The 15,132-nt window shown below is 48.1% G+C and overlaps 1 protein-coding gene across 1 annotated transcript in view; it reads right to left on the reverse strand.

The window, feature by feature from the left end:
* STXBP2 (syntaxin binding protein 2) overlaps positions 1–15,132 on the reverse strand; it is a 290,447-nt gene that overhangs the window by 16,774 nt on the left and 258,541 nt on the right. Inside the window, exon 17 of the mRNA XM_085654395.1 lies at positions 11,334–11,419. Coding sequence (XP_085510521.1) covers positions 11,334–11,419 — 86 coding nt within the window. The remainder of the gene's footprint in view (positions 1–11,333; positions 11,420–15,132) is intronic.

Raw genomic sequence — 15,132 nt, forward strand, 5'->3', positions numbered from 1 at the left:
CTACCCTGTTTATTGTTCTCCTACAGGGAAGTGCCACAGAAGGGAGTGGGCTTCAGCCCCTTCGAGCTTCTGTATGGGCACCCTGTACGTGGACCTCTCAACCTGGTGAGAGACGGAAGGGAAAGAACTCCCAGAAAGCTTCCCCAGGATGTGGTGAGCTACATGCTGGCCTTCCGGAGCCAAATGGCTAAGTTGTGGAAGCAAGCTTCTGACAACTTGGAAGCCAGCCAAGCAGTAATGAAGGCGTGGTATGACCACAATGCTCACCCGGTGAAATTGGAGCCTGGCCAGAAGGTGTGGGTGATCGAACCGGGAGAGCTTAGCGCCCTCCAGGATCGCTGGTCAGGACCCTTTGAGGTGTTGGAGAAGAAGGGTAAGGCTACCTACTTGGTGGATCTTAAGACCCCTCGTCAGCCCCTACGGGTGCTGCACGCCAACCGCCTCAAACCCCACCACGAGAGGCCCGAAGTCATCTTGATGATGGTGACTGACGGAGCAGAGGACGCGGAAAGCGAGCCTCTCCCCGATTTGTTTGCGTCTCAAGAGAAGGATGGGTCGGTGGAGGGAGTGATTCTCTCCCCATCTCTAACTCCTGAACAGCAGGAGGACTGCCGCCAGGTCCTGGGGCAGTACTCTTCGTTGTTCTCCCTTGTTCCGGGTAGGACTCACCTGTGCGTCCATGACGTGGACACAGGAGACAGCCCACCTGTGAAGTCCAAGATCTACCGGATGTCAGACAAGGTGAAGGCCAGCATTAACAGTGAAGTCACTAAGATGCTGGAGCTAGGAGTGATCGAACCTTCTAGCAGCCCCTGGTCCAGTCCGGTGGTGTTAGTACCAAAAGCTGCACCACCGGGTGCCCAACCGGAACTGAGGTTCTGTGTGGACTACCGGGGACTGAATTCAGTAACCAAAACTGATGCTCATCCGATCCCTAGGGCGGATGAATTGATTGACCGGCTGGGAGCTGCCCAATATCTAAGTACCTTTGACCTTACTTCTGGGTGCTGGCAGATCTCTTTGACTGATGGAGCAAGGGAAAGGTCAGCCTTCTCCACGCCCAATGGCCACTACCAGTTCTGTGTGATGCCCTTTGGGCTCAAGAACGCACCTGCCACGTTTCAGCGCCTGGTAAACCAGATCCTCACCGGAATGGAGAGTTTCTCTGCTGCTTATCTGGATGACATAGCCGTCTTCAGTAACAGCTGGGAGGATCACTTGCGTCACCTGCAAGCTGTTCTCCAGGCCCTGAGACAAGCTGGATTGACGATCAAGGCCAGCAAGTGCCAGATCGGGCTGGGGTCGGTAGTGTACCTTGGACACTTGGTGGGTAGGGGAGCGGTGCAACCCCTCCAGGCGAAGATCGAGGCCATCATGGCCTGGGAACCCCCCAAGACACAGACTGAGGTCCGAGCTTTTCTGGGCCTCACGGGATACTACCGCCGCTTCGTGAAGGGGTACGGTACCATCGTAGCCCCCCTCACGGAGCTCACGTCCAAGAAACAACCTCGACGGGTAGTCTGGACGGAGGCTTGTCAGCAGGCCTTTGTGAGATTGAAGAAAACCATGTGCGAGGCCCCGGTCTTAAGGGCCCCAGACTTTTCCAAGGAGTTCATTGTCCAGACGGATGCATCAGAACATGGCATTGGGGCAGTGTTATCGCAACTCAATGAAGAGGGTCTGGATCAACCCGTGGTCTTCCTCTCCCGGAGACTACTTCCCAGGGAACAGAAGTGGAGTGCAATAGAGCGTGAAGCCTTTGCAGTGGTATGGGCTCTGAAGAAGTTGCGGCCATACCTGTTTGGCTCGCACTTCCTAGTTCAGACCGACCACAGACCCCTTAGTTGGCTGATGCAGATGAAGGGGGAGAATCCCAAGTTGTTGAGGTGGTCTATCTCCCTACAGGGAATGGACTTTCAGGTGGAACATCGGCCTGGAGTGGACCACGCCAATGCAGACGGTCTCTCAAGGTATTTCCGCCTTAGTGATGAGAACTCCCAAGGGGTTGGGTAGCTCTCCCCACTTTCAGCTGGGGGGGACGCGTGTTAGACCTGTCAGCCCTTTGGGTGGTCCCTCCTCATCATTATTTATTTTGACCCACTTTTGCCTCAAACCCTGTTAGAATTTTTCCTTTTTGGGAACCACCAGACTTTTTAGTGTTGCTGCAGATTCAGGGAGCCATTTTATCTACCCCTGGAACTTCTGTCTGAGGGCCTGGAGCACAAAATGGTGGCCACCTGTGACATCATCAGAACCCACTGGAACCTACTAGAACCTTCTGCAACATTCTGGAGCCCTGTGACAGTTGGAGGCGGTTTAGAATGTTGGGAAGCTAAGACAGAGAGTTGGCAGTTGGAGCTGGCAGTTGGCACCTGACTGGTGAAGGGAGAGCAGCAGAAACCTGAAGGAGGAAGGAGTGAGGCAGCAGGGGTGGAAACTTGTGCCTGGAGTGGGGTCCATAAACCCACCCTTGATACTAGTCCCTACTGACTGAGCCCAGCCTGGAGCCCTGTGTGGGAAAAAGCAAGAAAAACCATTTTAAGGACCTGGACAGCAGGAACAGGCCTTAGAATCCAAGAACAGCAAGATCCTGACCTGGATACTGGTTTCCCTGGAGTCCGACGTCGAGAAGCCTGAGACCTGGAGCCCGAGGTGGAGAAGCGGCGCTGACTGGAAAAGCAGACGTCGTACCCGGAGCCGCCAGAGGTCGAGAGAGGGCGCCGACGGAGGTCGTAGAGAGTACCAGAGGTCGAGGAGGAAGTCACCCGAGGTCGAGTGAGCGGCGTCGACGGGGGAGTGAAGTCCGCCCTCCGGAGTCGCCGGAGACCGAGGTGAAGCGTGCCGGAGGTCGGGAGTGGAGATCGCACTCCGGAGTCGCCGGAACCTGAGAGAATCGTGCCGGAGGTTGGGAGTGGAGGTCGCACTCCGGAGTCGCCGGAACCTGAGGAGAGGAGCACCGGAGGTCGGGAGTGGGGATCGCACTCCGGAGCCGCCGGAAGTCGACATCGAGTCAAGGCCGGCCGACGTCATCGAATCGGAGGTCGAGATCGAGCCGAGGCCGCCGACATCGATCCGGAACCGCCTACCGTCGTCGTCAAGAACTGACATTGTGCCGAGGCCGCCGACATCGAACCGGAACCGCCTCACGGCGTCGACACGACTCCAGTGGCGTCGGAGCTTCAGAAAAAGGGCAGTAAGTGGAATAGAGGGCGCCTAAGGCCCTGTGGAATCCTAAGAGACTACTCTAGGGGTTAGAGAGGTGCTGGAACCAGCTTGACTGTGCCAGGGGTGAGCTGAGACTAATTCAGAGGGGTTGTGTAGAGTGAGAGAACCAGATCTCTAGAATTCCCCCCTTGATCTACCTCAGTTTAGGCCTCAGCCTTGTCCAAGCCAGGGAGTAGACACCCTCAAGCCATCCACCTAACCACAAGCTGAGACTGGGCCAAATCAGCCCATAGAAATCTAAATGTGATCTGATTCTATGAGTGTCACTGTCAGCTTTTAATTATTTATTGAGAGCACTGTATTTATTGTATTTAACCTATTTATTGCTTCACTGTATTTATTGTTCCACAGTATTTATTGTCGCACAATATTTATTGGTTTGCAGTATTTATTGCCTCAGAATATTTAATTGCCTGTATGTAATGCACTTATATTTATGCCTTAATTATTTATGATCACCCCTATTTATTGAATTATTAAGACAGTATTTATTTGACCTGCACTATTTAAAAAGCCTTGTATATTGTGATTGCATTATTTATTTATTTAATCAGCAACTAAGAGAAAAAGAAGATAAAGAAAGATATTTTCATAATTTTTACGGTGTAGAGTCGTTTTTGGAACGGATGCACGCATGGTTATTGTATGGGTATGACGTATGCTTAGCACGGTGCCTGATTCCTGACCACTCGAGCCAAGCTACCACTGTATATGTCTGGAGAGACCCCGTTACCACCATCCTTTCCGGTGTGGGAGTAGAGAATTTCCAACAAGCACTATTTGTGGAAGAGGCTCGAGGAACGGCCGCCCTTTGGACAGGTTTATTGTGTTCCACCATTTCAGAGAGTGATGTGAGCCGCTGTCCACCAACACCAGATCTGTTAGTTGTCCGTGAGCCTGATTCCACTGATGTGCTAGACACTCTTGCAAGGGACGCACTTGAAGTCTTGCATAAGGCACAATGAAGATGCATGACGCCATCATGCCTATCAGTTGCACAAACACTCTTGACGGAAGAGAGTGATGGGTTTGAAATTTTACGATGAGAGCTTGTATATTGGCTATCCTGGCTGGGCTGGGATATGCTAGGGCTTTGGAGGTATTTATGGTGGCTCCCAGATATTGATGTATGTGGGAGGGTTGGAGATGAGATTTGGGGTAATTTATTGTGAACCCCAAGTTGTGTAAGATTTGAATAGTTTGGTGAGTGTGTATACGCATTTGTTGAATGAGTTGGCTTTTATTAGCCAGTCGTCTAGATACGGGAAGACATGAATTTGTTGTCTTCTGAGATGCGCTGCTACTACTGCTAGACATTTGGTGAATACTCTGGGCGCAGTTGTTACTCTGAATGGAAGGACTGTAAACTGATAGTGTTGTCCGTCCACCACAAACCTTAGGTACTTCCTGTGAGCAGGATGTATGGGAATGTGGAAATAAGCGTCCTTGAGATCTAGTGTGGCAAGGAAATCGCCTTGTTGTAGTGGGAGCACTTGCTGAAGAGTGATCATATGGAAATGATCTGAGTTTATGTACAGATTTAGGAGTCTGAGGTCGAGTATTGGTCTTGGAGTCTTGTCCTTTTTGGGGATTAGGAAGTACAGTGAGTATACCCCTGTACCCTGATGTTGTAAGGGAACTGGTTCTATTGCGTGTTTTTGAAGCAATGAGAGAACTTCTTGTTTGAGGAGCGCAAGATGGTCTGGTGACATGGAACGCTGCTTGGGTGATATGTGTGGAGGGGTAGTGGTGAGTTCCAGGCAGTAACCATACTGGATAATTTGTCTTACCCACTTGTTTGTTGTGATGGAATTCCAGACAGGTAGGAACTGTTTGAGTCTTCCCCCGACTGGAGTGGAATGGTCTGGGGGGAGTGGAGGAAACTCACTGTTTTGTGGCGGGGGAGGTACGAGTGTTGGTATTGCCTCAACCTCGTCCCTTGCTGTTGTTTCCTCTATATCCTCCTCTAAAATATCCTCTACTAGGAGATGTTTGTGTAGAGGATTTGAATGTAGAGGAGGTGTCTGCTCCGATATTCTTAGAGGCTCCTCTGTAGAAGGAGCGTCGAAAGCAGCCACGTGGTTGTGGAGACTGGAATGCTCCCATGGACTTAGCCGTCTCGGTGTCTTTTTTCATTTTTTCGAGTGTAGTGTCAAACAGCTGTTCTTGGTTAAAAGGTTGGCTAAGTATGGTACTTTGTACTTCTGGCTTAAAGCCTGAAATTCGTAGCCAGGCATGGCGTCTAAGGAGTACACTTGTGTTTAGTGCTCGAGAGGCGGTGTCTGCGGCATCAAGTGCACATTTAATTGAGGCATTTGAGTTAAGTTTTCCCTCTTGTATAAGGTCATTTGCCTGGGTCTTGTATTGATCTGGCAGGTGTTGTAGCAGATTCTCCAACTGATCGTAGTGAGCCCTATCGTAGCGTGCTAATAAGGCTTGGGTGTTGGCAATACACCAATGATTAGCAGCTTGTGCTGCTACCCGTTTGCCCGAGGCTTCTAATAGTTTGGATTCTTTGTCCGGCGGTGGAGTATCTCCAGTGGTTTGGGAGTTGGTGCGTTTCCTTGCGTTGGAAACGACCAAAGAATCCAGAGGGAGCTGCCCTTTGATGTAACAAGGATCTTCTGGGGCAGGTCTATATTTTTTCTCAATTCTTGGGTTAAGCACCCTGGCACGGACGTGGTCTTTAAATACTTCTGTGGCGTGTTCTATCACCCCTTTAACCATAGGTAAAATTTGTACCGACTTCTGAGACTGTTCAAAAGTGTCTAAGAGGAAGTCTTCCTCGGGTGCATCAGAGTGCATGGTGACGCCATGATAAAGTGCTGCTCTGTTTACTAGTTGTCCAAACCGCAGGTGGTCATCTGGAGGTGATGGTTTGGAGGGATATGGTGTAGGGTAGGGTATATCTGGTAGAGGGTATGCTGAATCATCCAATGGTACGGTATGTGGATCCGTGAACAGATCATTAGTATTATAAGGATCACCCCCTCCCCCTAGGTCATCATCATCATCCTGTGGAGGTGGTGTATGTGATGGAGATGGTAGAGGTAAGGGTGGTGTAGGCAGAGGGGGTGGGGTAGAAGGTCGTATGGGAGAGGAAGGAGGAATAGGTGATGTTGCCGAGTACTTCTTTTTTATAGGAACTGGGGCAGGTGCTGTGTCCAGTTTCCGTTTCTTACATGGCACTGCAGTGACATGTCCAGTCTTTGGATTAATATAGATCCTTTTTTGTGTTGGATCTGGATGGAAAAGTTCTTGTTCTTCAGGAACAGATTTTGGCGCCGATTTTTTTCGGTTCCGATCGAGGTTTTGGTTGATCGGTAGAGTCTTTGGCTTCAGGAGGTGTATTATAGTCCTTAGCCGGTGGTTTCGGTGCCGATGAAGGTTTTGGTGCCGAAGTTGAGTCTTTCGGCTTGGGAACTTTCGGTGCCAGTTTATCTATGGGCCTCGATGTTTTCAGTGCCGAAGGTGTCGGTTCCGAATTCGGTGCCGAGGGGTCTTTTGTCTTCGGTGCCGAAGGTGCCGGGGGTACAATTACATGCTGCTTACTCGGGCCCGAGCCACCGGAAGGCTTATGTTTCTTCGGAGCCGAGCCCGGAGGCGGGGCTTCTGAAGGGTGTTTTCGGTCTCGACTGAGGCCAGCTGGCTTAGTCTTGACCAATACCTTAGGTTTTGGAGAGGTTGTGGCAGGGGCAGTGGTACTCACGCGTTGCCCCGGAGTAATGGGGTCATCTGTGTCGTCTGCTTCTGAGATAATTTGAAGTTCCTCGGAATCCTCTTCCGGGACATCGGGACCCTCGTCGAAGATGTTTACTGGTTCCGGAGCTGGTCTCTGTGCCATGATATGGCGTCGAGCTCTTCGATCCCGAATGGCCTTTTTGGATCGAAATGCTGCGCAGGCTGGACAGCTGGCTACGTCGTGTTCCGGTGATAGGCACAGGTTGCAGACTTTGCGATGGTCACTGTGCGGAAATTTTGCTCCACACTGGGGGCATTTTTTAAACGGCGTCCTTTCCATGAGCCGTAGGCCTCACGGCGTGGATAGGCCCAGCAGCCCGCGTCGACGTCCGGAATCGAGCCGATTAATTCGATGTCGAGTGAAGGTGCTTCGATGTAGTTGTAGAAGTTTTTTCGCTTCGAAAAGCTTGTATTTGAGATTTTCAACCGGATTTGGAAAAGTTACATCCGAACCCAATGGCGGAAAAAAACAATCTGAGGATGGAGTGGATGCCCATGCGCACTGTAGTCCAAGGGAGGAGTCACCTATCTCGTGAAAAAAGACTTCTTCCGAAGACAACAACAACCTGCAAGCATCCGAGCCCAACACCAGATGGCGATCTACTATCCTAAGTGTGTGATCTGCAGCTCATATGCCTCAAACATTATTTTTTTAAATGTATCTTTCCCCGCAGCCTCCAACGCTGACGGCCACCTCGGAGCTCTCCCAGTAGTCTCTGGGAAGGGAGAGGCAGCTCAGCCAATCCTGGCGCTGCTCTCCTTCTGGGAGAGCAGTGCCAGGATTGGCCTGAGTGGCATGCTCTTCCGCTCAGACACTGCTGTGTAGCCTGCGTTTTTTTCTCCAACCCAGCTGTGAACACGGTTGGGAGAAATAGATGTGCGCATGTATGTTTGGCCGGCATAGAACGGCTGGCAAAACATATATGCACACTTCTAAGTGCTCACATCTGCCTGTCATGGCCCCCCGCACTCATGTTAGACCTAATCATAGAAAAATAAAATGATATTGTTTCATTATCATTTTATTTTTCTGTGACTGACTCGGACGAGTGGGGCAACGTTCCATCGCCGTTACGGAGGAGCCACCCCCGTTTGCGAGCAAATCCACTAGCTGGCTTTGGTTAGTTGATCTCGTGTTTTCCACTTTTATGAATTGAAGTGTGAGTGAACCTTGCCATTCAGGAGAGACTTGTTTGCTAAATGCCACAGAAAACCACTTATTTTTTTATTTTGTAAATCTTTCTATTGAAAAATAACTGTCGAACAGAAACATATGACATTGATATTATGCTGTGCATGTATACAGTTTCGAGTATATCTTTACTTATGACAGGTAAGAACAGTAATAAGTCTGAATTATTCAGCCCCACACAGATATATTTCTGTAGCATTAAACAGCAAACATATCATCTCTCTACTTTTATTCCATCCCCCCCAGATCCTGGTCCATTTTTGTGGGCAACCTCTCCCTTCATAAACTGCCCTCTCCGCCTGTATACACCAGACCATGTCTGTCTCCCAGTCTCGAAACTTGAGCCCGGATAGACCTTTCCATGTCCGTGCAATGTTACGCTTAGCCCCCATACACCCCAGGGAGACCCATGTTATATCTTTCGCTGTAAGGTCAGTTTCCTCCCATATGTTAAGGAGACACCATCTGGGTGAGACCTCCTCGTTCTTTCTACACAATGTTGGCAATCTCAACATTATTTTCTCCCAATATTTGTTAACAACTGGACATTCCCACCATTGATGTATAAACGTCCCCACCCGACCACATAATCTGGGGCACAATGGTGAGGTTAACAGACCCATTTTGACTAGTGCCGTGCTGGTGTAATAAGCCCTATGTAAAATCTTTAATTGTATCAATTTAAATTGTGAGCGTATCACCACCTCCTGAGGGGATGCCAGCGCCTCTTGCAACTCTTCGTCACCCATGTCGCCCACATTCTCCATCCATCTTGTGCGTAATTTCTCTAACTCTTGGGGGAGTTATTCAATATTTTCTTGTATGTCAACAATATCGCCCCTTTCGTTATATAATCATTTAGGAGTCTATCTTCTAAGAGTGAAGAGACCGGGAGGTCGGTGTCCTGGGGACTGCTTTTTGTAAGACACTACGCACCAGTAGATATCGAAATGTCTCCCCCTTATCTAAATCATAGTCTCTTTGGAGGACACTGAAGGGGACAATCTTTCCCTTTGCCCATAAATCACCAACCCTATAAAGCCCAATCAAATCCCATTTATCGAATCCTGGGTACGTCGATAATAGTCCCAGGCGTTCAGATTCTAGAAGCGGAGTAGCCCTTGTTATTGTGTTTTTCCATCCCAGCGCCGCCGAGGGTAACTGTAGTCAAGGTTGGCGTGTATAGCGGTGTATTCTTCTTCCCCCCCCCCCATAGAGTGCTCTCAAAAAATTCCCAGGTGACATATTAAGTCTATCCATCCTGTAGGCTGGTTCTGTTTGTGGCCAGTGCACCCAATGATTTGTCGTCACCAGCTGTGATGCCCAATAATAATATTGAATTGCCCGGCAGGGCTATACCTCTGTCATACCCACTTTTCATAAGTTTAACTAGAGCTATACAGGGGGTGCTGTTATTCAAGAGAAGCATACGTATCTCTAATTCTATCATCTGAAAATATTTTGTTGGTATTAAATATACTGCATTTTGCAGAATATAGACAAACCGGGGGAGTGCCATCATTTTGTACAGGGCGACTTTGCCAAGTAGCGTAAGGGACAGGGTCTTCTTGTAGCCGACTCAGCGGGGGAACTAAGTTTCTATCATAGAAAACTGTAGGGCTTGCAGTGACATAAATCCCCAAGTATCGAAACCCCTCAGTAACTATCTTAGCCGCACAGCCCCTGGGGAGATTGATGTCAGTACCACAGAGAGCATATACTATTGACTTATCCCAATTAATAGTATATCCTGAATATTTTTGGAAAAGGGTGAATATATGCAATACTCTGTGCATTGAGGAATTTGGTTTTGCTAGGTAGAGCAAGATATCAGCAGCATACAGGGAAACCCTGTCTTCCCATACTTCCGACCATTTGAGTCCCCTGATGAGTGGATCTCCCCTAAGCCAGATTGCCAAAGGTTCTAGAACCAGCGCAAATATTAGTGGAGAGAGTGGGCAGCCCTGTTGCATACCTCTCTGCAACTTGAAGACCGATGACCTTCCTCCTTTAACTGTAACTTGTGCTAGGGGATCAGCATATAGCAGCGGGAGCCATGGCAGGAACTTATCCCCGAAGCCGAATCTTTCGAGGGTAGCAAATAGAAAGGGCCATTCAATCATGTCAAACGCCATTTTGGCATACAATTACATTATCACTGCCTCTTCTTTAATAGCATCTGCTCTGCCTAAAACTTCATTGAGACGTCGTAAGTTAAGTGCGGTATTCCTGCCTGGCCTAAACCCCGGACTGATCAGGGTGGAGCAGTCTATACAGTAGAGGGGACAGACGAGTGGCTAAAATTATGGCCAGAATCTTAATCTCTGGATTTAACAGGGATATTGGTCGATACGAGCCACAATTTTCAGGGGCTTTTCCACTTTTATGCATGACTACGATATTGGCTCGTCTTTGACTAACAGGGAGAATACCTTTTGCTGCGCTCTCATCGTACATTTTCACCAAATAAGGGGCTATTACTGACGCGTTTAACTTATATAATTCAATTGGGCCCATTGTTTTTCCAGCCTGCAGCGCCCCAATTGCCTGTACCACTTCTTGCTCGGTGAGATCAGATTCCACACACTATTTGTACTTTCCAAAGTGGGCAAACCGAGGGTAGCCAACAATTACCGCGCGCCAATTAGGGTTGACGTCCCTCCCTGCTTGGGTGTATACTTGTTTAAAATAATCCACAAAGGCTTCCGCTATTTCTAAAACCACCGTTATTAACCTTTTGTTGGTCAGCTACAAACTTTGATATCAACCCGTTGACACTCTGGTACAATTCTGACATCAAGCTTTTGTCACTATGCTGAAAGCTCTTACATCAACGTTTTGCCAATGCGTGCAAGCTCCGAAATCAACCTTCTGCCACTCTGTTAAAAGCTCCAACACCAACTTTTTACAACTCAGCCACAAGCTCTGACATGAACCTTTTGCAGCTCAGTTACCGTCCAAGCACCATCACCGGCTGAGAAACACAATGCCAAATGAGTGCAACTTAATATATATGGAAGTTGTCGCTAGCAACAGGCACCATGATTGCAAAAGAATATGTAAAATAAAATTGAGCCATCATTGCACTGACAAAAGGTTTCTTGACATATGTACTGCTACAAACCAGCTTATTCAAATGGAAACCATTTTTTATCCCAGTCCAGCAGACTCTTACCTCACCACTGTCTGGGAGCTACTCATGGGTGCCGGTTCAGACACATAGGGCCACAGCTTCTTGTCCAGCTTGTCTTCAATAATATCCTGAGTTAAATTATGCAAATCGTTACTAAAAATCAGTTATAAGAAACATTAGAGTACAAGTAAGATGACATTTTGTTTCAGGATAAATTCAGACATGGAATATCCCCTACCCACCACCTTGCATTTCTGTCTAAAAGTACCAGCTCATTAAGTGGGTGTTTCGTCACAAACAGACACACACATTGGGGAGTACATTGGGGAATGCCTGTATAGAATAGAGGAAGAGGGATAAAAGAAAGACAAAGAGTTTGTGTGTGTATTGGGATGGTGGTGTGGGTGCTCTGAAGAGGATTCAAGCGACCAGGGATTGTACTGGACATAGGACACACTATGCCAGTTTGCGCCACAGTGCACCATTCAGAAGGGTCACCTGGAAAAGACCTGGGTAGTGAGCCCTATTATCATGTGTTGGGGGGGGGCAGCGCATTCACTGAAAGACGGAGCGGCTGCTTACAACCCGCTCCATGTTAGCATAGATGGTAGCCTTTAAAGAGGGGACAGAGATCGCTGGCAGGCTGGTGCGGTGAGTGGCTGCACCCGCCTGCAGGGGAAAGACTAGAGGGGTGACCATGGGACTCCCTTTTACCCCTTCAGAGGGCTACCCCCAGGGGCCGCACTGACAGTGTGCCAACTCTGAGGCGCACTTTCAGTGAGGCTCCGAAAGGCCTATTTGTCTCTGCACCTGTGTACATAATAGGATGCAGGGTGCTGAGACAAAGTGATTTCCTCACTTGCATGGGGTCACACCCTCCTGCAAATCAGGAAAAGCCCTTTGAAGATGGTGCTGGGGATACCTGTGCGTCATTGCTATCAGTATTACAGAAGGGGCCCCACAAGCATCTTTGGCCCCTTCTGTAATACCACAATCCCCTGGGGCGCACAAAGCGAGCATGCACGCATGTGCCCAAAGGGGACAATGCTAATACAGCCCCAAGTACTGTGCCCCTCCCCTACAGGAATGGATAAATCAGTTTGATAAAGAGTATGTGTGGCGATTACTGGGTATTTATTCAGGGGAGATGCATAAAAGTTTGGTTTGGGGATAAAAGATTTAGGTGCAAGTGACACTCCAAGACTTTTTAGAAAGAGAGCACAAAGAAATGTTATGCATTTTTAGTGGGGGTGCTGCAAAAACAAGAGGATGTAGCAAATAAGCAAAGAGATCCAGAGAAGAGATTGTATAGTTCTTGTTTGGGGATAATGTAGCCCAAAGATGCCTCAGGTACGTGCGAGGGCAGCAGGGATTTCTGTATGTATATGTAAGCTTGCGGAGACAACAGATGCAGAACTGAAGGAGTTATGTTTTTCTTGTGTACAACATACTTGAGACATACTGGCAATTTGATGACAGAAAAGGAAAATACTACTTACCAGTATGCATCTGGTGTTGGGCTCGGATGCTTGCACCTTGTTGTTGTCCTGGAAGAAGTCTTTTGTAGTCACAGGATAGGTGACTCCTCCCTTGGACGATAGTGAGCATGGGCATCCTCAGATTGTTTTTCGCCATGATGGGAAATGATGCAGTTTGTAAGAAACAGAAAAGATGTCCATGTGAATGTATTTAAGTAAGGTAATACTGGAACAAATACAGGTTCCGGGAGGCAGGTGGGCGTAGGATATTCTGCAGCTCTACATGCCAAGAACAGATGCATACTGGTAAGTAGCATTTTCCATTCGAGGCATATGAGCTGCAGAATTCAAACTTTTGCATAGACTGTAAGGCAGTGTCTTCCCTAGCGGTGGTCACTTGTATCTGTTGCAGTGGTTTGGAAAAGTGTCTTAAGAACAGCCTGGCCTACAGAAGCCTGTTGCTTCACCTGCACGTCTACTCAATAGTGTTTGGTGAAGGTGTGTGTAGTAGACCATGTTGCTGCTTTACAAATGTCTTCTAGGGGAATGTTCCCAAAGAATGCCATGGAAGCCCCTAGTTTGCGTGTTGTGCGCTCTAGGGGGAACTGTTAATGTGCATTTTGCTTTCTGGTAGCATATGTGAATGCATTTTCCTATCCACCTGGCAATCCCAGCTTTGGAGCTGGGGTTTCCTTTATGTGGTGGAGAGAAAGCTACAAACAGTTGGTTTGTCTTTCTAAAATGTTTAATCCTGTCAATGTAATAAAGTATAGCTCTTCTGACGTCAAGTGTGTGAAAAGCTCGCTCTACTACGGAATCTGGGTTTTGGAAACACACTAGTAATTCTACCGATTGATTAAGATGAAAAGCAAAGATTACTTTGGGAAGGAATTTCGGATTTGTTCTAAGAACCACCTTGTTACGATGTATTTGTAAGACTGGTTCTTGTATGGTTAAAGCCTGGATCTCACGTACTCTCCAGAGAGGTGATTGCGACAAGGAAAGCTACTTTCCATGTAGGGAACCGCAGTTCACATTTGTGTAAAGGCTCAAATGGGGGAACCATGAGCCTAGTAAGGACAATGTTTAGGTTCCACACTGGAGAGGGTGGCAGTCTGGGAGGAATTATCCTTTTCAGGCCTTCCATAAAGGCTTTGATAGCGGGTACTCTGAAAAATGAGAAAATGTTGTCTGTTTTGCAGGTAGGCGGCAAGAGCAGCCAGATATAATCTTATGGATGAGTATGCTAGATCACATCTTTGTAGATGTAGCAAATAGCAAATGATTATCTGAATGGAAGCATCTAGCAGGTCAATTTTGTTGGTATTGCTGTAAATTACTAATTGTTTCCATTTGGCTGCATAGCAAGCTCTAGTAGTAGGGCGTCTGGCTTCTTTGATAATGTTCATACAGTCCGGTGGGAGGTTAAGGTAACCAAACTCGGACTTCGGGAGCCAGATTGCTAGATTCAGTTGTGCTGGATCTGGGCGCCGTATCTCTCCATGGTTCTTTGGGGAGGGACATAGTGTTTGACGTGGGAGTACTGAGAGATCGAGGAGTGTTGTGAACCATGGTTGCTGTGCCCATGTGGGAGCAACTAGGATCATCTTGAGAGACTGTTGCTTGAGTTTGCGTACTACTAGTGGAATGAGTGGGAGTGGTGGAAAAGAGTACGCAAATCTGCCTGACCAGTTCATCCATATCGCATTGCCCTTGGACAACGGGTGTGGAAACCTGGCGGCGAATGTTGGGCATTTAGCGTTTTCGTGTGTGGTGAACAGATCTATGTCTAGGTGGCCCCACATCTGGAAAAATGGTTGAAGAACATGAGGATGAAGTTCCCATTCGTTTATCTGCTGTGTCTGACGACTTAGCAGATCCGCAATCTAATTGTGAACTCCTGGAAGATGTTCTGCCAGAAGATATATGTTTAGCGGGATTGGCCCATCTCCATATGCTTTGCGCTAGACAAGACAGCTGCAAAGAGTGCTTTCCTCCTCGTTTCTGTGCGCAATACATTGCTGTCATATTGTCCGTGCGGACCAGGACAGTCTTGTTGAGGAGATGTGCTTGGAATGACTAACGCTTGAAACATTGCTAGTAATTCTAGGTGATTGATGTGGAGCACTTTTTGTTGAGTGGTCCACCTGCCCTGAATTGTGTGGTTTAGGATATGGGCTCCCCAGGCGGTGAGCGATGCGTCTGTTAGCACCATCTGTGGAACTGGCTCTAGGAACGGCCGCCATCTGGAAAGGTTTTGTGTGTTCCACCACTGTAGAGAGCGATCTGTTCACCAATACCAGATCTGTAAGTTGACCTTGAGCCTGGTTCCACTGACGCGCTAAGCATTCCTGTAAAAGACA

The sequence above is a fragment of the Triturus cristatus genome, chromosome 4_1 (assembly GCF_964204655.1).
Source record: "Triturus cristatus chromosome 4_1, aTriCri1.1, whole genome shotgun sequence".
Lineage (NCBI taxonomy): Eukaryota > Metazoa > Chordata > Amphibia > Caudata > Salamandridae > Triturus > Triturus cristatus.